Raw genomic sequence first — 26,140 nt, forward strand, 5'->3', positions numbered from 1 at the left:
CTTTTGTACTGTTAGGCAAGCTTGTGTGTCGTTGTTGTTGTTGTTGTTGCATATCCCTCTCTGTGTTACAATGATACCTCAAACACAGCGTCATAATGGAATAAATATATATAGTGTAATTGATGCAGAGAAAGTAAAAGAAAACCAGCTAGAAGTATTGATTGCGTTTAGAAAGCATCCATATCCATTCAGGATTTTCAAAATAAAAGGATTTTACAGAAATGTAGTTGCCCATATGTTACCACAGTTCTCTGAATACTCACAATTGCAAAACTAGATTGTACCCAACAGCGTGGCTTCAAACCCTGTGTCATCCAGCATCTAAATCTGTGCTGTAGCTGACCCTGACCTCCACCCTGACCCTGACCTCCAGAGGCGAGGACAATCTTACACTGGCAATGTCTATCAAACTCAAATAATTTTGTAAGGTAAAGCTGTCATTGTGTGACAATGTGTGTCTATATAATGTGTGGTTACAGTCATAAAACTTGTGAATTATATCTAAATTAAAATCTTACAGAATAACCCACTTTAACTAAACACCTCCTGATGTATTATACTACTGACGTTCTAGTCATGTGACACGTGAAATGATGAACTCAAGTCATGCGTGTTCTTCTTTTACATTTTGAAACCTTTCGAAATCATAAAGCAATGTATATATGTTGTAGAGACACAATTTAATGAGTGTAAACAGTTTTAAAACGGAAGAAATCACAGTTGAACATGACACTGTCTAAATAAATAATAGTATTCAAGTATTCAAGAAGCATTAATAGGCATTGTGTTTGTGTGTGTGTGTGTGTGTGTGTGTGTGTGTGTGTGTGTGTGTGTGTGTGTGTGTGTGTGTGTGTGTGTGTGTGTGTGTGTGTGCATATTTCAGTGCTGTTAAGAACTGGCCATTCATTTCTCAAAAATGTGTTGTGTGTGTAAAATATTGTGGCACAATATAACCAATGGATCAGGCTTCATATATCAATGGAAGCTTGATCTCTTTAATTTGAACAAAATGTTTTTTAAAAGGCTGACAATCACACGTCACTGACAGCAAAAAAAAGTGTGTATGCCTACATACACCATTATAGAGGCTCTGGTGTGTGTGTGTCCGTTACACCGATGAGTGTACATTTAGTGAGATTTTCTCAAATCTAGAGGAGCAAGATGAAATTCACAGCATGTTCGTGGGTGTGAAGTCAGTTGCAGTTCAAAGGGACAACAGGCGCAAGAAACCTGTGTGTGTGTGTGTGTTTCACAACCAGCTACAACAGTGTCAACAGTGTGACAGGTTGGTTTAGGAAAGACTCACTGAGAAATAATATAGATTATAGATGCCGATCACACACACACCTGCAACAACATGAGATGATGTTTCCTCACACGAAACCTCTTGAAGTTCCACATCTTTCTGCTCTCTTGTGCGTTCGTGCGTGCGTGGGGCTGTGCGTGTGTGTGTGTGTGTGTGTGTGTGTGTGTGTGTGTGTGTGTGTGTGTGTGTGTGTGTGCGTGTGTGTGTGTGTATGTGTGTGTCAAGGCTTATATATTGCAACAACATCTCTCTGCAAAAAAAAAAAAAAACTGTGATAATAGTGACAAGCAGGATATTAAGTGTGAACACAGAGTCTTCACACAGGCGGAGTGGACAAAGGGACAGGGACAGAGCTGGACACGGCAACAACTGATAGGTGGGGGGGGGGGGGGGGGGGGGGGGGCATGGTGATGATGAGAACAGACACGAGCCACATGAGGCCCTCTGACAATGTACCAGTCCCCTGAGGTATGTCCAGAAGTCTGCTAATGTGCAGGCAGACACATACACACAACACACACACAGATGCCCAAAACTAGTGCAAAAATTTTAAGTGTAAAAGGAAATTCAAAAAAATTGAAAAAAGGGATAAAGATAAATGTTGAAATTCGTGATCTTCTTCACTTCTTCTGTAAAAACAATGAATTGATTGCTGTTTTTCTGATATGTGATGATTGTACCCCCTCTAGTGGTGGAATTTTGTACAGCAGCTGTTGTAAGTTGGTATTGCTACTGTACACTGCAAAAGATGATGTTTAACTGTTCACCAATGCACAATTACATCAAATTCTATTTATTTGGCTGTTAATTGGGTGAACAGCAGGATGGCTGATTTGGTAAAGTGAAATATAATTCAGAATTTTTGAACACAATTCATCCCAAACTTGGTTCCACTTGGATTTATGGAACCATGCTGGTTTTCCATGCATGTTGTGGAGGCCAGAAGTCATTCCCAGTTTACCTCACAAACACAGCACTGGTGCCCCTCCAACACGAGGGTGCCTTTAAAGCGATATGCCTTCTAGGCTGTTCTTTTAAGGGCCGTAGTGGCACTATCGACTATTGTATAATTCCCTTCAAATTAGTTTGATCCCCCCCAGCCCCCCGTGGCCCCACCCCTGACTTAAGGAGCAGCAAAAGGTCACATTTGTGAGAAGTGACGTCTATGTGTGTTCCATGCTGGGTCGTCACTTTCAATTTCCTAAGACCTTTCATGTCACGCACCCATCAGCCCAGAAAAATACATACACACATCCACAGTCACCATTACAGCTTCCCGTAAAATGAAATACTGCCATAAAATACTCTCAAACATTCTTTGACTCTGACAGAAATTAAGTTTTATCACATTAAGGCATTGAACAGAAATAGAAAACCTCATAAATATACATCCTAACTCTACACAGTTTGTTTGCTCCATTTCCTCCACGTGTCTACACTGATGAAAGTGATTTAAGGGGCTGTGGATGTGAGAACACTGATCAGCTTCTGCATTTGTCTTGGTCCTGCTCCCATTGTGCCCATTTAACACTGAGAGACCCTCAGCACACCTGGCGAGGGACAACTAACAGTTGTCTTTTTCTGGGGATACAAGGTGGTTAACTTGACGCATAAACTTAATGGAGCATGAAATACAAGCCTGAGGTGCAGCCGGCAGGTAACATTGTGCACTCAGGGCTCATATTGCAGCCTAAGTGAGTTGTATTATGGCTATAACCACATTTGACAAGTGACGATTAGTGACCTTTTACTTATCCAGCAGCCATCCACTTCAGTTACGCCAAGGTGAAAAGCTTTGGTGCCAAAGCTTAGGAGCTTCTACTGTACTATTACCTCACCCAACATGATTTACAAGTCTGATATTAATATGATTTTATAAATACTCCATATTTACCATTATATAATATGATTGCATTGTAAAATACAAGGTAACTTGACTAGACTCATCCAGCGCGGAAGTTTTGCTGTACTAATATTATAGTAGTGTGCAATATTATAACTACATGACAGTATCAGAGAGTAAGAATTTAGATTGAAATTGGCAGAAATTAGGCCCACGAGGCTGCAATCTGATTAATTCACACGAGCAAATGTTATAGTTGGTGTCAGGTCCATTTCCTCCCCTGGCAGCCTCTCTAAATATGCATGTATATTCAGTGCACAGTGGAAACATATTCATTTCATCAATGCATTTTCGCCTTCATCGCAGGATACAGGACTCAGAGAACAGTATGCATGTAGAAATGGTGTGACATGAACACAAATACTTTTGATGAATCAAATGCGCGAAAAGGCAGCAGCGTGTTAACATGTTATCGTTTATTGTATAGTTCAAAGTAGAGCCACGGCAAATGTACAAAAGTGGGTGACTGGCAGCAAAAGAAGAGTATACATGGCTGAAGGAGCATAAACTGAAACAGTTTCAGATGCCTGAGGAGCATCATTCATTTAGTCAAACATTTAGTCATTGAGGTGAGGTAACTTAAAAAAAAATACATCTATCCAAAATTGACATTAATTCTACCATAACTTCTTACAGTGTAAAGTGAAACACTGTTTTTTGTGTTTTTTAAAGGGTGATTGCCACTACACTCTTCAATAAAAAGAACCCATTTTTATGTGAACATGCTCCAAACACGTGCCACATGCACAGGATGTTCCAAATATCCTTTACCTAACAGGAAATGTGTTTTTTCACATTTCCTGCTGCAGTAGATGTAATTTTGAATAGACTGTGACATAAATTAAGTTATTTGCATGCACGGTGAATAGCCACTATTTGATAAAGAAGCTGAGTTTTCATAGAAAAAAATTACTCTGATAAGGAAGAATGATGAGGAATGAATCTGCTGATTAACTGTCTGCTGTCTTACTGAGTACAAGTAATCAGGGCAAACACAATCAACAAGACAGTGAGAAACTCGTTAATTATGCATGTGTGATTTGCTTTTGAGACATTTCCACTTTTTGATTGTTCAATTTGAACACAAATTGAATGGGAAATATTTGGTACCCATAGATTGTAAATATAGCAAATTGTGTCATTCTTCTTTGCTGAGGGAAATTGCTCCTCATTTGTTTTACAACATTTTTAGCACTCAAACTATTTCTCAGAAATTTCCTTTCCTTTAAATTTATCTTCTTCGCATATTCTTAATCTTTGTTGGGTGTTGGTGGTTGAAACATTGTTGTGCCAGTCTGCAAATGCTTTGTGATTCGTCCACACATCACAGGATAGCGACTTTTAGTGACTCTTTTCTTCTCAAAGCACCGGCGGTACACACTTCAGTTTCCTAGTAATCTTCCATCAGCTCCATCTCAGGCCTCAAAGTGCAGATACAGGAACGTAGTTTATAACCTCAGACCGTATCACCTCCTCTCACTTCTCTTCTCTGAGCAGACGTGCAAACACTGTTTCAGACACTGTTTATACACAACCTGCAAACCTGCAAACCACAAAGAAATGACTACATACACACTGTGTGTGTGTGTGTGTGTGTGTGTGTGTGTGTGTGTGTGTGTGTGTGTGTGTGTGTGTGTGTGTGTGTGTGTGTGTGTGAGTACTGAAAGAACAATTTCAGCTACCAGAGGAATCAGCAAATATGGCCAAATGGCAAAGTTGATTTGGCTGAGTTGTCAGTTATTTGCATGAATTGAAGGTTGAAGCCAACAGATCTCTATTGTTGTTTGGACGAGCCTGCTTCAATTTATACAGCTTCTTTTCCTGTCCACCTTAAATATCCTGTAGAGGTCACTGTTGGGTCATCATTCAGAGTAATTTCGATAAATGGATGCATATAGAGCCACACTGATTCATGATGGGCTGAGCTGCTCATCACAGGAAATAACTGATTGGAAACATCATTCAGAGGTGCCAGTCAAAGTTTAGTTGCCAGCCACTTATTTATATATATCATATTCCCCTCATATGTCTCTTCTTAGTCCTCTACAATATATAACAAACAGGATTATGCAATACTTTCTACATGTATCCAATTTACATTCAAGAGACTATTAAATTGGAAGGGAAATGTGTGTTAAGGGAAATCAAAGGGGTTTTTGTGACACTGTAAAGCAGCTCAAGTGTACTTGTAGTTCACAATGCATTGAGTGACACACTAAGTATGTCAGACATTTGATGTCAAAAGGGGGCGGGAGTGGTACGTGAACACATCATACAACATGTGAGTGACAATTCAACTAACACAGAATTCACAATCAACTGTCAGCCAGACACAGCAGACACCAGCATAAAGCAGTGATAGACCTTGTAAGTATGCTATGATGTTTATTAGCTGCTATTATTGTCTCACACTCCTGACTCATTGTTTACTGATTTGATCAATTCCTCTGATTGACAGGTGGGATGGACGCTGCCAACATCACCCTGAATTCAGCTCATTCCCAAATTTCACCCAACCAGAGCAGCTGCGATGTGTTTGTCTACCAAAGTGCCGCCGTGGTCCTCTTCCCCATTTTCTACTCCCTGGTTTTCCTCATCAGTGTGTGTGGAAACAGTTTGGTTCTCTATGTGATCTGCCAGAAGAAGCAAAAATTCAACTCCACATCCATCTACCTGCTCAACCTGGCGCTGTCAGATACCCTGTTCACGCTGGCGCTGCCGGGAAGGATCACCTACTACATCCGGCACTTTGATTGGCCCTTTGGTGACCTGATGTGCAGACTGACCTCGCTACTCTTCTTTGCAAACACCTATGCAGGTAATGCAGATCAATATGTGTTAAGCTTATCCATTGCTGCTCCCCATCAGCAGCATTGAAAGTAGAGCAACAACAACACAACTAATTAGAAGATTCATTCATTATTATTAACAAATATTACCAGTAAAAGGGAAAGGCAAGGAAGAACAAACACAATGAAAGTGAATAGAAGGAAAAAGAAAGGTAGGAAATAAGAAGTAGAAAGGAACAAGTGCATGATAGCTTGAAATAAGGAAATAATGATGGATATAAGAAAAGAAATGGAGATAATGTCAGCAATATTCTTTGTTTATTTCACACATACTGTACATATTTCTATTGTGGTCCTTGATATTAAAAACAGGAGTCATGGTACTTGCATCTATTCAATCAATAGTTTGAGGAGTTAGGAGTACATGCAAAAGTGATACAAGCAGCAAATGACACACATACACTAACAAACACACCAACAGTTTGTGCTGCATCATGAAGGAAACATTTCTGCCAATCAGGTATCGCCTTCATGACGTGCATCAGTCTGGACCGCTACGTTGCCATGGTGCATCCGCATCAGCTGCAGTGTCTGCGGCGCACTCGGGTGGTCCGGAGGGTCTGCTGCCTGGTCTGGGCACTGGTGTGCCTGCAGACGGCCCCCCTGCTGTTCCGGAGCATGCTGCGGGAACACCGAGAGAGGCGAACCTGCATGGAGTACTTCAACTTGGAGGGCTCCCGCTCCACGCCGTACCTCCTGCTGGCGGCCTGCACCTTCTCCTTCTGCTGCCCGCTGCTGGTCATCCTGTGCTGCTACGCCAAGATCAACCAAAAGCTGCGAGCTGCGGCCAAGCAGAATTCACTCAGCGGACGGTCGAGGAAGAATCACAGGGCCAACACCATTATCCTCCTCATCCTCCTCACCTTTATCATATGCTTCAGCCCTTATCACCTCAATGTGGTGCAGTTTATGTTGAGGAAGATACACCACCAGCCAACCTGTGAGGAGCTGCGGGCCTTCAAGGCGTCCTTACAGGTAGGAGAGCTGACCTGATATAAAACATCTTCTTCCCTGTTATAACTCTTACTGAAGCAGACTTCTATTTCCAGGTTACAGTCTCCATGATGAATTTCAACTGCTGCCTGGATCCGGTCATCTACTTCTTCGCCATAAAGACCTACAAGAAGCGAGTGATGAGCCTGTTTAAGGACTATCTGTACGCCTCTGCTGTGTCATCCAAGGCCACCACAGAGCAAAGCAGCAGCAACACCTGAGAGAGCTGTGACCACTGCATATTCCCCCATCACTCTCCTTGCTCCACATGTCAGAGTTTGGATCTCCATTGGCTTAGATCAGACAGGACAGGAAGAGTGTGTGAGAGTAGGTCACCGTTTGGTCACATGACTCCCAAGTGATCCATAACTGCTCTCTGTGGTCAAACACTGCTGGAGGTTTTCATGTAAATATACTGTAAAATATATTGTCACGTTCATGGGAAACTGCTGAAATGATTTGTTTAATCACTGATTGTTTTGTAGAGCTGTGTGACTTCTTCTTTCAGTGTGTGGATAAATATATATGTAGAACAAAGGAGGAACTGCATGTGATTATTTCATTTCTTGACAAATATACACAATATGAATAAAGCTGAAACGATAAATAAGATAAATCCTGTTTCTTCAATGAAAAGGCCTTTAGAGTTGCAAATTTAACACAATGCAATAACACAAATGAGACACAATCCAACCTGCACCCAACACACACATGTACACACACATGCCACAGAGGGCACGGGTGGCGTGTCACTGTTTCATCCACCGCAGCTGAATGTTTGAGAGCATCACCACTTCCTCACCCACCTTTCCTGCACACACCCACACACACACACACACACACACACACACCACACACGCACGCACACGCACGCACACGCACACACACACACACACACACACACACACACACACACAGCAGCCGCAGCCGCAGCTCAACATGTGCTGCTGCTGTGTGTGTGTGTGTGTGTGTGTGTGTGTGTGTGTGTGTGTGTGTGTGTGTGTGTGTGTGTGTGTGTGTGTGTGTGTGTGTGTGTGTTGGGTGCAGGTTGGAGCAGGTGCAGGTGTCTCATGTGTGCCTCAGAGCGTCATCTCTCTAAATTTAACCTTTAGAGTTTCCGGAGGTTTGAATGTGTGCACATACTGCATGAATGAGATGTTTAATGTTTGTGAAGAAGAATTGAAACAAGTTCTTAATTTACTTTACTGTTGGATCATAAATAAATGGATATGACAAATAATCAATCTATTATGTTTATATTGAGCTCAAACTACACAAATAAGGGATTCTATCAAGGCTCTAGCTGCCTTTATGTGGGCGGCCCTAATTTTAAACCATTAACATATTGTGTGGGTCAAATAATTGTATCCAGAGTCCAGATTAGGCCCGTGAACTGCTTTTTGTAATGAACTATTATGCTAACATATAGTTTAAGGCCGATACAGGGTTTGAGAGAAGGTCCAGGGTCTCAATCCCACTATGAGAAACTGACCGATTTCTTTCATTTCTATGCTTACAGCTTCCTTAGCAACAAGTTTCATCATTCTGAGATTACATTATATTTTCTTTACAAAAAGTAATTTCTACTGTTATCATGTTGTTGCCAGGTAACAGGTCTATTCATATTCTTTTGATTGGCTAATTTGCAAGTTCATTTCCTTAGTCAGAACAATTCAGTGTCCTAGAAGAAAGTCTATAATGAGACAGCACAACGGGACAATTTTGTTTAAAAAACGATTGAAGTTAAATTGAAATTAAAGTTTGATTTTGGGTGCTAGGCCAGATATGATTACAAGTGATAAACAAGTGCAGGGATGTTTAACTGCGTTCTACCATCTGCCCTCTAGTACTGTAATATCATTGCTCCAAGTAATTGTACCAATATCAAAATCCCTTCACTTCACAAATGTCCACGTGTTCAGAATCAGTTTCACTAATTTAGCATTGTTTCCATTTTTAACCCTTTAAATTGCTGCAATATTCTCTGTTATATATTTTTATATTTATTTTTTGTTGTAGTTCATAATTTTGTTCATCTTCTCCATATTTGTTTTTGATCATTCTCGTTTAATTCCCCAAACTCTAGTCTGTCCTTGTGGCTCTGATATTGTAAATAATATGAATGGAATATATGAACAAACGACAGCTGTACAACATCATCTGCTAATTCTACTTTAGATACACAAGTAAGAGCTTTGCATCATCAACATGTAGGAAAATTGTGAAATATCCACTCAGATATCAACAAAAACTTTGTGTCTTCAGTTTTCTCATGTAAATCAGTGTCATATACCTGAAGAAGATGCAGATCTAAATGCAATATTGTGCATTTCATTTCAGATCATATGACTGAGGTCTGCATACTGACAGTCCATGAACCTGGCTGCACTTTATTCAGAGTGAGTGTTATGGATTCTATTCCACTCTCGTCTTAGTTCAGCGTAGAAGGAGAATCTTCCCCTGACAGAGCAGCAGAAGCGTTGCTGCCATCATGTGACTCACTGTTGCTACAGCACAGGTGACTCTCCTCTGCATGAAGCTACAGCATCAACATCTGGCTGGTGTTTCTCCCTGCACGTCCAACAGCTGAACTCAAAAAGCTGCACTACTCCTCAGTCACCAGTAGAGAGAAACACCATATTATAAAGCCAACCACGTACTGTATATCATTCATTTATATGGAATATGAAGAGAGAAAATACAATGTTTTCAATGTATGTTGTATTCCTAGAACTTGTTGCTGACACTTATCCGTCTTTAATGAGCATACACACCGTAGCAGCGTCGTGCAATCTGTTGCCAGGACTGGATTCTCAGAGCAGCCTCACTACACTTCAGCTCTGAGACGGCTCCATCAGCAGCAGCCCTGGGAATCAAACTATTAACCGATTCACAGTCCAAACCACTGGCTAGACTCTGTGACATGTAAAAAGGGAACTGATTGTAATTCACAGACATCTTTACATAGCTGTTTACACATGCTGGACAGTGACCAATACACTGAATATGATGAGTCAAACTGGGGGAACTCCTGAAGTCCTGGCGTCAGCATATGAAGGGCAGCCATTACATTTTGGTTCTGTTATAATCGGGTGGCAAATTTATTGGGTGTGGTGCATGTTTCAAAAAGTGCTATATCACCATGACACCACACACACACACACACACACACACTCACACACACAACCCACAAACAACCTTTCGATTTCAATATGTAGGTAGGGCACCAAAGTTCTTGCAGGTGTTGTGTGCAGCAGATTGTACCAACTTTACTCACAGGAGAGTGAAACAATCATACACTGATACATTCATGATGAGCCACCCCACTCAACTTTAGCAGCCAGTTATATCAAAACAGACAAGAATATAAAGAAACAAAAATTCTTGTACAAATTAATTGTAGCATTGACACTTTTGGAGTTGGACACTTTAACACAGACCTTTTAATCAAAATAAGAAATCAAGGGAAAATTAGTTGATGATTTTCCTTTTCCATACTTTTACAAATCTGTTATTGCAAGCGGCACTGAGCTGCACACAGATAAACAATAATAATAATTCTGTAGAAAGGTGCTTCTTGGTATGTTGAAATCAAAGGTCATATATGACAGCAGATACAGGAAACTGATGTAAAAACATGATAGGATCAGTGACAGATATGTAGAAATGCATCTTACCTAACTACCGCTGGTGTTTTTGAAGAAGTAAGCAAGCAGAGCCACAGAGGGAAGTTTCCTGTAGAAACTGCTGCAATCTTATCTCACACGTATAACAAGAGAGAAGTGTCAGCGTGCCACTGTCACGCAGTCTGAAGGGCCAAGGTGCCTTCAGACCCAATCCATTAATCTGAGTCCAAATCTGAGTCTGAAAACAGTAATCATGGATGGAATTAGTCAGATTCTGTTGCTCTCTGATTTTACATTGCTCGTTTATGCTTTTACGTGCTTATTCGTGTGTTCAGGTGACTTCATATTTTACCTTAATCTTAAAAAGCAGAGACCAGGTTTTAACTGTAACAGCGACCGAGAAGGAAACAAGGAATCCAAGGCTTTGTGTAAGCATGAAATACATGCTACAATAACCACACGTCTCCTCAGAATATTACATTATATTTCAACAGTTAATGCATGACAGCATTTCCTTTGTCCCCGTCACTTCCTTAAATATACGTGTAGGATGTTCAGATCACTGATTAGAGCCGAAATTTTGAAGAAACAGCACAAGTAAATATCACAACACTGAGCGTGACTTCCTTATTTCAAACAAGACCCTCACGAGCACTGATTCTAAGCGGCCGTTTACGAGCGTACGAGCCCAGCTGTGACCTATGAATAGCCTTGGCACACCTCCATGCCTGTCGTCTGTCAGCACAGGGTGTGATGGAGCCGTCTGAGGCCCCGTGAGTCAGACCCACAAGGCCGGCCAATGAGGAAGTTACAGCGCTTCCCTTGCCCTAATGCTGGACATGTTTGTGCACAACACGACCCCCCACCTCCACCCCCATCCGCCCCCCCCCCCCCCCCCCCCCCCCCCCCCCCCCCCCCCCCCCCCTTGGCCACTCATTTCCCACATCCCTCTTACAGGACATGAACAGTTCTGAAGAATGTACAGGAATTGTAAAGCCATAAAGGAGTAATTTGTTTTTTTGTTGCTTTTTTAAGATCGAAGCAACCTGTTGTTCATGCAAAATCAGTGATTCAAGCATAAATACATATACATGGCAAGACTATCTTCGTCTATTACAGTGATTTAAACAGTGATGTTGTATGTTGCACATGTTCCATCTGAAGCTGTGTTTTGCTGAGACAGGAAAGTAATATATAAATGTATAAAGGTGTGAAAACCACAGGACAAGAGAGGCAACACGAGAGCACAAAAGAGAAAAGGGCACAGATGTCTGAGCCAACAAGGACTGAAAATAAGAATTTATATTTCTATTTTTTAAGAAAGAAAGTTTGTCATGAACTACTTCCTTTGAACTGTGCTGCTATTCCTACACACCAAACTGTTACTCTGCATAAGTTTGTCGGCAACATTTGTGTGTTTTATCTGTCGTTAGTATTGACAGATGCCTGAAAGATCAAGTGGCTGTGAAGCATGAAAACCAATGAAACTCTCAGTCATGCCCTTTGACTGAAACTGGTGTTTGAGGTAATATGAAAGTGTCTTTTTTTTCTCCTCTGACTGAGAGTCATTCTGAGCTGAAAACAACAAAACAAGTAGTAGATACTGCTGGGGAACTTCCTAATTTTTTTGTCCCTTGTTTGCAAACTTTTTACGGTGAAGTGATTGTCAGATAAGACTGAATAAAAACAAGTCAAAGCTCCCAAAGAGAATATGGACACCATGTCAGTAATGTTTTTCATATAAAAATTTGATTTTTGTCAGTGAAACTCTGGCTGAGCAGATGAAGCCACATCCTCGCCTGAGTACAAACACCACGTGGCACATCAAACGTTTTTTTTTTCTTGGTAGATGTCAGAAAAACACACACACTTTATTTCAGTCATGTGGTATGATCTTTAGTGAAATTAAAGTACGTGGTGCGGTCAGTGAGCGTGTTCACAAACCTCCAGAAGGTCAGAAGTTATTGCAAGAGACAGAGAAGTAGGAATATGGTGCATTAGTGTGTATGAGTGTGTGTGTAACAGAGAGAGAGAGAGAGAGTGGGAGAGAGAGAGGGGGGTAACCACCACAGGATATTTTGTCACTATGGTTACTGGCAGACTTGAAGTGCCTCTTGTCTGTGTGGTTGCAGCTTGACTGGGATCCAGCGTAAGAGATTTACACTTTACAGCAGCAGGACTGTCATGATATCAAGATCAACACATCTTACACATCTGTAAATCTGAGGATCCAGACGTGTTTCAGCTCTTTGGTAAGATCTTCCTCTCTCAACTCTCAACTCTCTGAATAATGTACTGAGTAGATGGAGGATGATCGCAGGTTACAGCAGAAAATCAAGTTTATCTAGAGGACATTTTGAAATTGAAGAAACCTTTTCCTACAAAATTGATAAAGATTAATATTGATATAAAATACAACTAAAAATTTTCTTTAAGATGGATTATTCTCAATGTTTTGTAAAATATCTCTAGTTGAGCTTTGATGTTGTGCTGTTTTGACAGAAACGAAAGTTAATGCTGCACATTAAGTGACGGTTAAGCCATATGTCTCATCTGTGGATTGCCGCAATGAAAGATGACACAAGCCACAGGTTTCGCAATATCTGTGCAGACGACATGATGATATCTTGACAAAACTAACTGACTCTTTTGAATCGATCAATCAATCGATCCAGCAGGTATACAAATGTGACGTTTATGGCACTTTTTGGACTTAGAATGCAATTTAAATGCTTTGAAAAGAAACAAGATTGATGATTATGAATTTAATAAGTCATTATATTTGACATTCATTAATTACTCAATGAATCAATCAATTAATTAATTTAAGAGGTGACATGAAGTTTATAAAAATGTAAAGAAAAGATTATAGAGAAAGAAAGAAAAATAATTCACTAAATGCCTGTGAAAAAAAAAAAATCTATCAGGTAAAAACAAACGTAAGTAAGTGAGAGAAGAAGAGAAGAAGGTTAAGGCAAGTTGTTACTACTCTATCTGCCTGTGTGCCAGGAAACCAGTGTGTCTCTGCCCCAAGTGCTCTGGCTGGCTGCGGCGCTCCGGGTCACAACTCTGACCTCAGGCAGGCCGCAGACAATACCACTTTCCACCGGGCTCCCCGGGCACCCTGGGGAGCCCGGCTTCCTCACACACAGCACCGTCTCTCAACACCGTGCGAGAGTCCTGAGTGCCCCACATGTGTGCTCACAATCCCAGCACAAGCCCTGGAATTGTTCGCCAGCTTCCGTCATGTCACTTTTGGCGACAAAACAAGAGCATTTGTGAAAGAGTCACTTCCTGTAAGTGTAATACGGGAGAAGCTGTTTATGAGGGAAGAATCTGCTCCAGTTCACAGGAGACACTATTCACTATTCATTCTTTATACCTCTCCTCTCTTAATTGTAAAAGTTATGGAGGGTGTTTCTTAAGGAACCTCTCTGCTTCATATGTACCACAAGATGGCGCTGTTTGCCACATAACATATATTGGAAGGTAACTGAAACAAAACTACTCACTCAGGTATCGAAATGAATACAATTAAAGCATCAGCAGTACTTTCAAATACAATCTATGACTCTCAATGTATGACTGATCATTACAGGCAAACACTTGTGTTTGTTGTTGAGGCAGATGACTTTTGATACATTCCTTTAATTCCCCATGACTGTGGAAAACCAGACAAACTAAATATGACGTGTAGAAGTTAAATATGAATATATAAGTTTGAAAGCATTGGAGGCCGAAGCTGCCTGTGAGCAATCATTTACTATCACGTGTCTGAAAACGAAACCTGTCTGCACTTCCTCTTTGAATGCCTGGTTTCATAAGTGATCATCTGCAGATGGGTTTTATTATGTAAAAAAAAAAAGCTTTGTTTCCATTTAAAAAAAAAAGTCAGTTATTTTTGTCCGTTGTGTTTGACTTCCTGGTATATGCAAACTGAAAAAAGAAAAGTAGGAAACCTAACACATTAAATTTGCCTTTTCACAGTTCCTGGTTCCATAAACACCACAATGGGTTCTTCTGCTCTGCCAGTCACCATCAGCCACACATCCACCAATGAAACCCAAAACCAGAGCACCTGCGACACGCTGTACGCCCACCGGCAGTACGCCCGCATCTTCATGCCCCTGGTCTACACCGTGGTGTTCGTGGTGGGACTTCTGGGTAATTGCCTCGCCCTCCACGTCATCCGGCCCAACCTGAAGAGGATGAACTCCACCACCTTGTACTCCCTCAACCTGGTCATCTCCGACATCCTCTTCACGCTCTCTCTGCCGGTGAGGATCGTCTACTACGCCCGAGGCTTCCACTGGACCCTGGGCGACACCGTGTGCAAAATCTCCGGCCTCATCTTCTACATCAACACCTACGCGGGGGTCAACTTCATGACCTGTCTCAGCGTGGACCGCTTCATTGCCGTGGTCCTGCCCCTGCGCTTCGCCCACCTGCGGAAATTCAGTAATGTCCGTTACATATGCGTTGCTGTGTGGGTAGTGGTCCTGATCCAAACACTCCCTCTCATCGGCATGCCCATGAGCAAAGTAGAGGACGATGGCTACATCACCTGTATGGAATACCCCAACTTTGATAAACAGGACAACATCGCCATTATCCTAATTGGCGCCGTCTTCATCGGCTTCATCATCCCTGTGGTCACTATCCTGGTGTGTTACTCAGTCCTGTCCTCCAAACTCCACCTGGCAGCTAAAACCAACCACCTGACCGACAAGTACGGCCGGAGCCGCAAAGTCATCGGCGTGATCAGCTGTGTGTCGGTGGTGTTTGTTGTCTGCTTCGCGCCGTACCACATCAACATCCTGCAGTACATGTTCCGGAAGCTGCTGTCTAACCCCGACTGCGTTGACCTCACGGCCTTCCAGGTGTCGCTGCACATCACCGTGTGTCTGATGAACCTCAACTCCTGCTTGGATCCATTCGTCTACTTCTTCGCCTGCAAGGGTTACAAGAGGAAAGTCCTGAAGCTGCTGAAGATGCAGGTCAGCGTGTCCTTCTCCAGCGCCGTTAGGACCTCGCCCGAAGGCTCCTCTAAGGATATTATCGACGGCAACAAGATCCAGCTCAACGGCCAGTCACTGATCAGTGAAAGATTGACAGACAGGAGATCGCAGAGAGCGGAGTATTGAAGGAACCAGGAGATCCACCAGATGAGAACTATAAAGTCCTGTTGTTCTACAGAGATATGGACCAATCAAACACTTAAATGGCCGTCTGGCAATCCACACAACCTCACAACTCCTGCAAGAACAAGACAGAAACAGCTGGAATGGAGGAGAACATTTTTTTTAAGAGAGAGAAAATCCATCGTTCTGTTTTGGATAAAGTTTCAAGAGTTGATTGACATTGATGAAGCATCCATGTCCCTTGCTGTAAATACTTGACGTGCACACATCACGTATAATTATAACTTCATCACAATGTCGTGGTACATATTGTACATTTGCTATTTGAACATTAAATTCAGCTTTTGTGGATTTCTTTGGAAAACGTATTGAATTATGCCGCCTGTGCCTCTGATTATGCTGCAGTTATAATATTTGGCCTTCAGGGGGCAGTAGAGGATAGAGCAAGGAGGGTGTAATGGTAAAGATGGAGGACACATCACACACGTACACACTTAGATATACAGACATAACTAAAAAATAATCTTAAATTACTTATTCTGCTTTTAGATCAATTTAAGAAAAGTAAAATACAGAAACAGAAACTACAATGACACATATTTTATCTATATCTATAATGAAATATGTAGGAAATAGGTGCTTAGGCATTTCACAGAAAGTTATAATAAAGAATGGCGGTTTATTGTGAAGTGGAAGCCGAAGAAGCCACATGACAAGTATCAAAGAGGGGAAAACATCACACAGACTGTTGTCATAACAACATATTGCAATGAACACAAAGTGCCATCTGGTACACGAGCTTTAAGACACATGGAGAGGACGAGCAGATAGATAATTATTTCCCCAGAATAAGAATTAGACTGAATGAGCAGCTTCCGTACAAATGCGGTTCAAACGCGGCCGCAGTCTGAGGGATGATCGCCATTTAGTGACTCTGGGAGGAAGCCGCTCAACCGTGGCGCCATAAACAAAAAAGTGCATCTTGAGCTAACCAAGTGAGGAACCCGGATCATCAAAACAAAACGTGTGACAAATAGCTGTAACCTTTGTGGAGACGAAATGGACTGTGGAGAGCAGCGGCGTGGCACCGGAGGGGAAATGCTACACGGCGTAGGAGAGTGTGACATAGTTCCTACAGCTTTAGATCTATAACGGGGGAGATGGAAAATATGAGTTGTGAGAAGAAGTTTGCATTGCGTGGTGGACGGCCTTTTGTGTCAGGCAGCTTTAACTCCACACACACATTAATCACACGCTCGCGTTCATCTGTATTCAGTCCAGGTCCGGGCTGACCTTGAGCGTTTCACCTGAGCTGCGCGCTTTGCATCCATTAAGTCGACGTGGTGTAAAACCATCTCTCAGCATCAGCGTGAAGTGTCTATTACCACCGTCTTATTTCCTGTTTATATGGCAACTGCCTCAACATCCTGTTTTTAATTACTTCTCTACAGCAGCAGATGCTTCTCACAGCAACCTGCTGTGGATTACTCCCCTGAGAACTAATGTGCTGTGACAGACCCCACTTTTCCAATCAATAACTCGCCCTAAATCTGCCATCTCTCTGCCTGCCAAACACACTCCCACTTCTAATGGCACATCATTTTCTTTAAGGGGGTGTAATTGCAGAATGTGGAAAAGCTGTAGCTCTTTGTGTTCCAGCTATGGAGATACTGTATAAGCATCTACTGTAGTGAAACTGCAGCACATGGCCGACACAGGAAGTGATGAGGGGGCTCTGCGTTGTGTTCAGAGTCACCACCATTTCCATTGTACAGTACTTTGTGAAGAGCATCTCACTTCCCTCTTTTGGCTGCTCAGAGCAGAGCGCTCAGATAAGCTGCCACTCCATAAAGCCTGTGTGACAACATGCTGACAACAAGGGAATATTAAAGACGTTTCTCTGGTAAGTGGCGACCTCATCTCTTTGACTTTGCGAGATAAAAGGTAAAGATGTGATGACTTGTGTCGTTGTGTTGCCTCGCTGGGGGCAAAACTGAAACTTGATTCTGTTTTCTGTCATCGATGGTTCGTTCTTATAAATGGCTACAATTTACAATAAACAGGAGAGCGAGTGTGTGGGGGAGGGGGGCTGGGGGTTTACGTTAACTATCAAAATCCAAAACACAGCGGATGTCACATGACTTCTCATCAAGACAAGTTGGTCTCTCTATCGCTTCCATTTTCACACTAAGTTCTAAGTTGATTTGATTTTTTTTCTGGTTTGTGATGTGAGATAAGGTGGCGACCGACAGATCACTTCATCTTCCTGTGACGTTCACACTGAAGCCACACAGATTTTAAGAACTGATAAATAATTTTACAAAAGTATCTATCAGCAGGTGATAACATAACATTTAACACTTAAAGGAACATTCCTCCTATTTCATACTACACCCTGGTGAAGAAGCTTGGCAGTTAGTTCAAGTCCAAACACATCAGCGAACATTTTTATAGCATCACATGTGTCTTCTTTGTTCCCCATCAGCCTTATTTCATAGTTGGCAGATTTTTTTTTTCAGAATCCCAGAATTTCACTGTTAATTTTAATTTCACTTAACTCAGCGATTCTCATCATTTTGACCCAGAAATCAAGTCTGAGCAAAACCAGCGAAACCAAAGACTGCATATCTCTGCGCTGGAATGAGGAAGTTGAAAGCCAAATAGAAAGAAATAGAGAGAAAGTACATAGGGTGAATAAATACATTCAAGCGTTTACTGTTATTAACAAAACTGTGTCTCTTTGTTGATTGGTGGCAGTTGTAGCATGGTGCTGGATCTGAATACCTCCATCATGTCCAGCGAGGTCCAGCTGGAGCAGGTGTCGCCGGAGTACCGTATCGCAGGCCTGGTCTTCTACTGCTTCATCTTCATCGTAGGAGTCATCGTCAACCTCACCGCTTTATGGGTGTTTGCACTAACAACCAAGAAGAAGAACTCGGTGACCGTCTACATGGTCAACGTGGCCGTGGTGGACCTGACCTTCATCCTGCTGCTCCCCTTCAGGATGGTCTATCACTATCAGGACTACTGGCCCTTTGGAGACGTCTTCTGCCGGATCAGTGCGGCTCTGACCATCTTCTACCCCTGCATGGCTCTGTGGCTGTTCGCTCTGATCAGCGCTGACCGCTACATGGCCATCGTGCAGCCAAAACACGGGAAGGAGTTGAGGAACATCCCCAAAGCCGTGGTGGCGAGCGTCGGGGTGTGGATCATGACCCTGGGCACCACCGTACCCCTGCTCTTCGCCGTGGACGACCCCGACCGGGCCTCTAACTTCACCACTTGCGTCAAAATGCGTGACATCATCCACCTGCGACGCGAGAACCCTGTCAACTTCGTGCGGCTCATCTTCTTCTTCCTGGTGCCCATCGGCATCATGATCGGCTGCTACGTCGTCATCGTGGATAATCTGATCCACGGCCGCACGTCTAAACTCAAACCTAAAGTCAAGCAGAAGTCAATCCGGATTATAATCACGCTGATCATCCAGGTGTTGGTGTGTTTTGTGCCTTTCCATGTGTGTTTGGTGCTGCGTTTGTTGCAGAAAGGGGACGACGGAGAGTTCAGCACATCGTCGGTCTTCACCACGTTTCTGATGAACCTGAGCACCGTCTTAGACATCATCCTGTACTACATCGTCTCCAAGCAGTTCCAGGACAGGGTGATCAGCGTCATCCTGTACCGGAACTATCTGCGGAGTGTGAGACGGAAGAGCAGGCACACACACACGGGCAGCGTGCGCTCCATGAGCAACATGCCCAGCGCCATGATATGAAACAAACCCTGGTTTTCAGCTCTCAGAAGATGCTGAAACGCACCGTGTGCACTGATATCACACAGGATGAGAAGTTGCAATTAATTTTAAAGGTATAAATTCTGGCTCACAGTATGGGAGTACTGCTGCTGTGGCACAAACATCTGTGTTCGGAGCTGATTGGCTCACCCATGAGACTTGGGATGTTTTCCGCGCGTCTTTGCTTGGCAGACAAAGCAGCGGTATTCCAGCTCCGGTGTAATATATGCAGGATAAAATAAAGCTCAGAAATGCCACTGCTGTGTTTTCTTTGATACCCACGTATGAATATTGAAGCATGATGCGACCACGTCTAGGAAGAAGTGAAAACAGCTCTGACAGCGTCTAGAACAGGAAGCAAACAGGAAGTGAGGGCAGTTAATCTAAAAAGGTCGCTGCTCTTTGTTCCGTCCCTTGCAAATCACCTTGAATCCGCTGTGTGTGAGTCGCTCCGACAGAGGGTCGTGTCAGGTCAAATTTAACCCGCCACGACCGCATTGCGTCACGTGTGCAGAGCAAGTTAACCACGTCAAACTTCAGCCAGAAGGCGGTGTATTGATCCAGAGAAGAAGAAGCTTCAGTCTGTATGAAAGGTGTTGTGAGAGTAATGACCAGGTGATGGCAGCATGTCACAGAAAACACATCCACAACCCTTTTTACCTGCCCAGATCAAAGAAGAAAACAACAACAACACATTCCTTACATGTCTTATTGCTTCATGCAAAGATTTCCACGTCTTGTCTTTAAAGTTTATCATTGTATTTCAACCCGGCTGTATATCTAATGCAAATATTTTCTTCATCTCCAGTGAAATAAACATGATTCCACTATCTCACGCAGCAGATAACAGTTGTCGCAGTTTCCTCACAAAGTGTGTTTATGGTGCAATGTGAATAGTATTGATTAGATGTTAAATGATTCAGTCACTTGGAGTGCATTTACTGTAACATCCTCAAGTGATGTCAGCGAGCCTATTCATCTAGATTTAAAGCTACTTTAAGAGCAAAAAAAAAAAAGCATTTCTTTGCGAGGATACTTTAATACGAGGTCTTAGCTGAGTAATAAAACATAAGCGCCACCATGCAAGATCCTGGAATGATCCTGGATTCTCTCCTGAGGTGAGAGACGGATACAGTGATGTCTGATTGGGAACGTTTCATTCAAATGTTTCATCGTGTCGATTGTGATCGGCGTCCTGCACAAACGTCGCCCGCCCGAGCAAAAGAATCCACTTAGCTTCCAGAATAAATGGGATGAAGTGAGTTAGTGTGTGTGTGTGTGTGTGTGTGTGTGTGTGTGTGTGCGTCACATGTACACACTCTTAACTGGTTTGGACACTGAGTCACTGTTTGGCTGAGTGACAACGGCGTCTCATGCAATTAGACAGTGGAGGCATTCTGTGATGTGTCCATATGCACCATGGCCACTCTCTGAACCGTGAGGCTCATCCGTCCACACACACACACACACACAATTAAATATACTACTGCACAGCCTGTATAGCCCAGTATGGATGATTTAAAGGGGACACACACTACAGATCTGTGTGTCCTTAAGTTTCATATTGGGGGATATTTCAAAATGTTGGCAATGTGGGAAACAAACGATTTGCTTCTGTGCACACTGAGTGAAAACAGGCCTCATCTTGAAAAGCTTTCTCTGTCTACAGGAGCAAAGTACAGATCTGAAATGAACTGCGAGTGTATATCACTATACAGCAAAGGAAGGGAAGTAAGAGAAGCAGCAGCACGTGGTCTGTAGTCCTGACTCCTCTACAGATCTTTGTAATCCCGGTGACACTTTGCACTCAGAGACCATTTGATATTTTGTTGGTTTATATTTTATGCTCAGGGGTCAAAACATGGCCATGTAACAAAGGAAATTTATGCCCTGTTTAATAACATGAGGCAGGACACAGGATTTCCATTTCACATGGAATTGTGGGTACTGCAGTCCATCACATGATGATAGGTTTATTGGCCGGTGGACTACAACTGGATTTATAACGCAGAGGTCAAAGGTCCAATGAAACATCAGAGGGTCGTCTATCTGTCCCACCTGTTAGACATGAAAGAAAATGCAGCCGTGCTGCTCACAGCAACTGGCATTTAAAACAATTAAGTTTCCTGTCAAGTCCCTGTGATGAATTATCCGGAAGCTTTACCCGCTGTAATTCTAAATCTTCACAACAAGTGCCTTTGTTGTAGAGAAATTAATGAAAACAAGATTGTCTTTCATAGGAGCTGATCTAACAGCGCGACAGCCAGCTGCTCTTCTTTGGGAATAAAAACAGTCAGCATTAAACAAAGCTCAGAGAAAATACTTTTTTTTCTCCTCCCGCTCGTGTGGAAAACAAATCAGGCGGCAAGCGCAGTGGCCATCTGTTTTGTTATTTGATATGTGTGAATACATGTTGTAATGACTTTGTTTGTGAATCACTCTGCGCTGCAGAACACACGAGAGCTCTCGAAGTGCTGGAGTGTTCAAAGCTAATCATATAATTGGACACAATAGTCGATGACAAATGGAGACGCTTGGAGCCAGCCAGCTGGGGAAGTGAATATGTAATCATTGTAAAATCATATCATTTTTGCATATTTGAAGACAGCTTAATAGAGTTTGCATGTCAGCACACTATCAAAAGATGATGGGAGACACGGTGGCTGGATCTGCCTTTATCCAAAGTGGCCCTCAGTAGTTGAAGTCTTAGCTGGTGCTGTTTGACGCTGTTATGAATGTTGACAAGGCTTTGGGATGTGGAACCTCTCTGGATATGGAGGGGGGGGTACGGCAGGTGGTGAGGTAATGAACAGCCTCCATACACCAGATCACCAAAACCACATCGTCGGTTACCGCCACACTATGGAACATAATAATAGTTTAAGCCAGAGTCATGATGTCATGCGAGTACATTTGGTAAAACTGCACAAACACACACAAACACACAACTAAAGCTGCTTAGATCAATAGAGGAAAGACAACACCACAGTTTAGAGCAGTTTAGCTTTCACTGAGCTCTGTGATCCTGTGACGTTTTCCTTCTATGGAGCCAAAAATCTGCCAACGAATTGAGAAAAATTGACTAAAGTTGATTTCTAGTAGAATAAGTTATAAAATTACTCAGTAAATTGAGTTTAATAGGAGAAACATGAAGGCTATAAAGCTCAATGTGACCAGTGAAATGCGGGGAATACAACAGTGAAGTGCTGCAAAAGAGGAGGTTATTATATTAATATTACAGGGTTTACTGAGCAACTTGAGAGACAATGTGGAAGAATTTTGGAAAGTTTTGAGGTTAATTTGAAGATTTACGATCTATTTTTCCTGATTTATATATTGAAATTTTCCTTCTGAACCTTGTTTCCATCCTTATATCCTTTTTAAAGTGCAGTTCAGTTCTTCAGAAGGTAAAAAACCTCAATTCAATATCAAGTAAAATCACAGAAATGCCTTCAGACTCCATGAAAACTCATGAAAACAAGATGTCCACGAATCAATAACAGACAAAACGACTTCATGAGAATTCCTGGGATTGTTCTCATTCTCCAAACAATCCGAGGCATTGTTTTCTCACAGCAGATGTTGGGAATATTAACCCGTAACCTATCAAATCCGCTTATTTGACGTGTTTATACTCGTGCCGTATCCGAAGAATAGAGCAAATACTGTGCAGATCAAGAGCAATTATGTTGAAAAGAGCCTAATAATCCGACGCATATGGCGCTTGATGAGATTAAGATTGGATCATATTAAAACAAGATCTGGAGAATTTCCTGGATTCCCTGTTTTTTGCAGTGCAGGCTTTCATATTGTTCCCATTAGAGAACAACCAGCACATGAAAGCCAGCCCATAATGTTATATAGATACTGTACACATCTCGCCTGGGCCTCCCCGTCTACTACACGCAGCATTACCAACAAGCAGCTGCCTGCATTTACATCATTTAGCGTTTCTCTCCGGGCACGTTAATACGCTCAACCTCTCCCCTGGTAAAGTTTACAATAGGATGTTGAAGGATACTGCTGGACTGGTGTAGGAAATGAGAGGCACATGTGCTGTGGATGCAGCGGTGCAACAGTGGGTTCCCCCCCTGCGATGCTCAGTTTAAGGGGGCGGCACAAAGAGACTAATGGATTCCTTTTGTGGACTGAACCAGGCTAAGTACATGATCTATTGTTCTTATCTGTGGCGGTGGAACGTGTGTGAGGTATTTCCACAGCACGCTGCTCACATATTTACCCCGGGATAGCTTCAGCAGAGCTAATCTTTCCCTTTGGCAATTGCAATCTACCCCGCATTGTCTTTTGTCTCCATTAAAAGGAGATAATCTACTGCAAAGGGTTTCAAATGCTACTAAACTGACTCCAATTGACCCTGCAGTTAGCAGCCAACAGCAGCAGCAGCGGAAATGTATGGCCTTGATTACAGCTGTGTGTCTATTTTAGCATATTGTTCTGTTGCTGATTCACACACACATCCAGCACCATTAGCACGTATAAATAATGTAAGGCCCTCGCTTCTTTCACCCCCCCCCCAACCCCCAACTCCCTACTCAGCTAAGTGCCTGCATGGAAACCTTGGACTCGTCCTGTCAGGTTCTCCATAGATTAGGCCGAGATTTATTTTAGGTCTGTAAAGCAGCGTGTTCTTGATAGTGTTCTCAAGTGTTCCGCTCAATGCAAGCGGGAGTGTTTTTAATTGTATCATGTGAAGTGGGATGGGGGGTGATGGGGGGGGGGGGGGGGGTTTGGGCCTCCGGTGGGTGTGTGTGTGTGTGGGGGGGGACTGTGTCAGGTTGTGTTAATATTTAATCCGGACTCACTTCAGCTTCCCTGTGATCCGCCGTATCACAGCGGCACCACGAGGAAAAGCTACATTACAAGAAACACGAGTCGAGACCCGTTGTTGTACCGCAGCTCCCCGTCTCTCCCCTCTACTCCGGGACGACGTCGCACACTTGTGAACAGCTCGTATGAGATTCATTCATCGCTTCCACTCCCGTCTCTCTCTCTTGTGCATTTCTCTGATGAGGCTTATTGGGCCGTAGTGCAGGAGCCTGAATAATGTGAGTGCTATTACAGCGGCGGATACTAATGCACTCGTTTCACCCGATGTGCATCTAAAAGAGAGCGGACTGATGAATTTAATGCAAAAAGCAGGTAGAGAGAGAGAGAGAGAGAGAGAATATGGAGATGGTGGTCTGGTGTGCGTGTGTGTGTGTGTGTGTGTGTGTGTGTGTGTGTGTGTGCGTGTGCAGAAGAAGAAGCGAGAGAAAGAGCGAGCGTGGGAAGAGGAAGAAGGGAGAGCGAGCGAGGCCTTTCACTTCTTCTGTGTGCACATCACGTCGCCTCTCCCTGAGCTCAATTACACGATTGATACTCGGAGAGGAAACTTCATCATGTCGTACAGATGTCTTCACTGGGAGGAAGAGGGGGACTACGCATGTCGTCATTTAACTCCACGCCGCCTGCATTCGTTCAAAAACAAACAAAAAAAACAGAAACGGCGCCCTGCAGACGGTAGATTTCACTCTATGCTGATGACGCCATGCGGTGCAGGAGTCGATTTGTTGTGCGCGCTGCTCGCAATCATCTGTTCAGGAGGGGAAGTGGACGGGTTAAACGTTTGTGAATCTATTACACTCGCAGGATGCATCAAATATGAGTATATGTGTAAGAACGGATGCTTACTGTTTGACGTCCAATTAGAAGAGAGGGGTGATAAACCCAAACAATCTACGGCTCAGCGCCCGCATGGCGTTCGTTCTGACGCCTCTGAAAAAGTCCTACAAGAATTCCCAAATCACAACTGGGTTTCCTGTAAATCGGCGGCGGCGGCGGCGGAGCTTCTGGAATGCGCCTGCACGTGTCGTAACTCAGCGGACACGAGGCGGCCGTATCGTTTTAGAACAGATAAAGCTTTATTAAATATTGTCAATTTGCGAGAAGCTCTCCGGCGGCGTACAAATCTCACCCGGAGACGAGCGTGCTTATCGGATAGAGAGTTTAACAGTTCTGCAGGGTGAATTAATTTAAAACAATAACTTGTATACAATCATAGTCTCTCAGTGAACCATTCAGCTCCATCATAGTAAACATTCTTTATAACCTGAACAGCTCCATAAAGCGCTTTAGGCATCATTGGGCACGGCCGTCATTAGTCAGTGTCTGAGCGTAAATCTGAATCAAAACCACTCTGTTCGGGTTGTTGCTCAGACACCAGCCCATATCTATTTTACACTGTTTTGGTTTTCAAACGTGACACAGGCGCAGACACACACTCCACAACAATAACCATGTTTTGCTTTAATTTGATTAGGTTTTGTCTCAACAAATGCCAAGTCCTGTTTTGCCTGGAGAACATATCTCTTAATCACGTTCCATCCAGGCTGTGTCTTTCATCTAAATCTCACAGCCGTGGCTCACACCCAACTTTATTTCGCTGAAAGGTGGGGGAAAAAAAGAACGCACACACACATACGGGCAAACACACACACACACAAGGCGCGTGCCCGTGCACACACAGACG

General features: G+C 43.0%; 3 protein-coding genes across 3 annotated transcripts; all 3 read left to right on the forward strand.

Annotated features, from left to right (window-relative positions):
- Positions 1-5,663: 5,663 nt before the first annotated feature.
- On the forward strand, positions 5,664-7,685 carry LOC143012517 (G-protein coupled receptor 183; the record flags this gene model as incomplete). The annotated part of the gene is made up of 3 exons (XM_076165663.1): positions 5,664-6,027; positions 6,519-7,033; positions 7,108-7,685. Coding segments are annotated over 3 exons (1,044 nt in total), but the record flags the coding sequence as incomplete, so codon positions are not given.
- Positions 7,686-12,552: 4,867 nt separating this feature from the next.
- On the forward strand, positions 12,553-16,169 carry gpr183a (G protein-coupled receptor 183a). Its single transcript, XM_076165702.1, has 2 exons — positions 12,553-12,929; positions 14,665-16,169. Exon 2 carries the CDS (start codon positions 14,688-14,690, stop codon positions 15,819-15,821), a length of 1,134 nt encoding a protein of 377 aa, XP_076021817.1. The 5' UTR covers positions 12,553-12,929; positions 14,665-14,687; the 3' UTR covers positions 15,822-16,169.
- Positions 16,170-17,269: 1,100 nt separating this feature from the next.
- Positions 17,270-20,446, forward strand: gpr18 (G protein-coupled receptor 18). Its single transcript, XM_076165703.1, has 2 exons — positions 17,270-17,721; positions 18,576-20,446. The coding sequence occupies exon 2, from the start codon at positions 18,583-18,585 to the stop codon at positions 19,591-19,593; it is 1,011 nt and encodes a 336-aa protein (XP_076021818.1). The 5' UTR covers positions 17,270-17,721; positions 18,576-18,582; the 3' UTR covers positions 19,594-20,446.
- Positions 20,447-26,140: the final 5,694 nt, after the last annotated feature.

Source organism: Genypterus blacodes, unplaced genomic scaffold (assembly GCF_046128005.1).
Source record: "Genypterus blacodes isolate CSIRO-AG114 ecotype Tasmania unplaced genomic scaffold, CSIRO-AGI_Gbla_v1 ptg000148l_1, whole genome shotgun sequence".
In the NCBI taxonomy this organism is placed as follows: domain Eukaryota; kingdom Metazoa; phylum Chordata; class Actinopteri; order Ophidiiformes; family Ophidiidae; genus Genypterus; species Genypterus blacodes.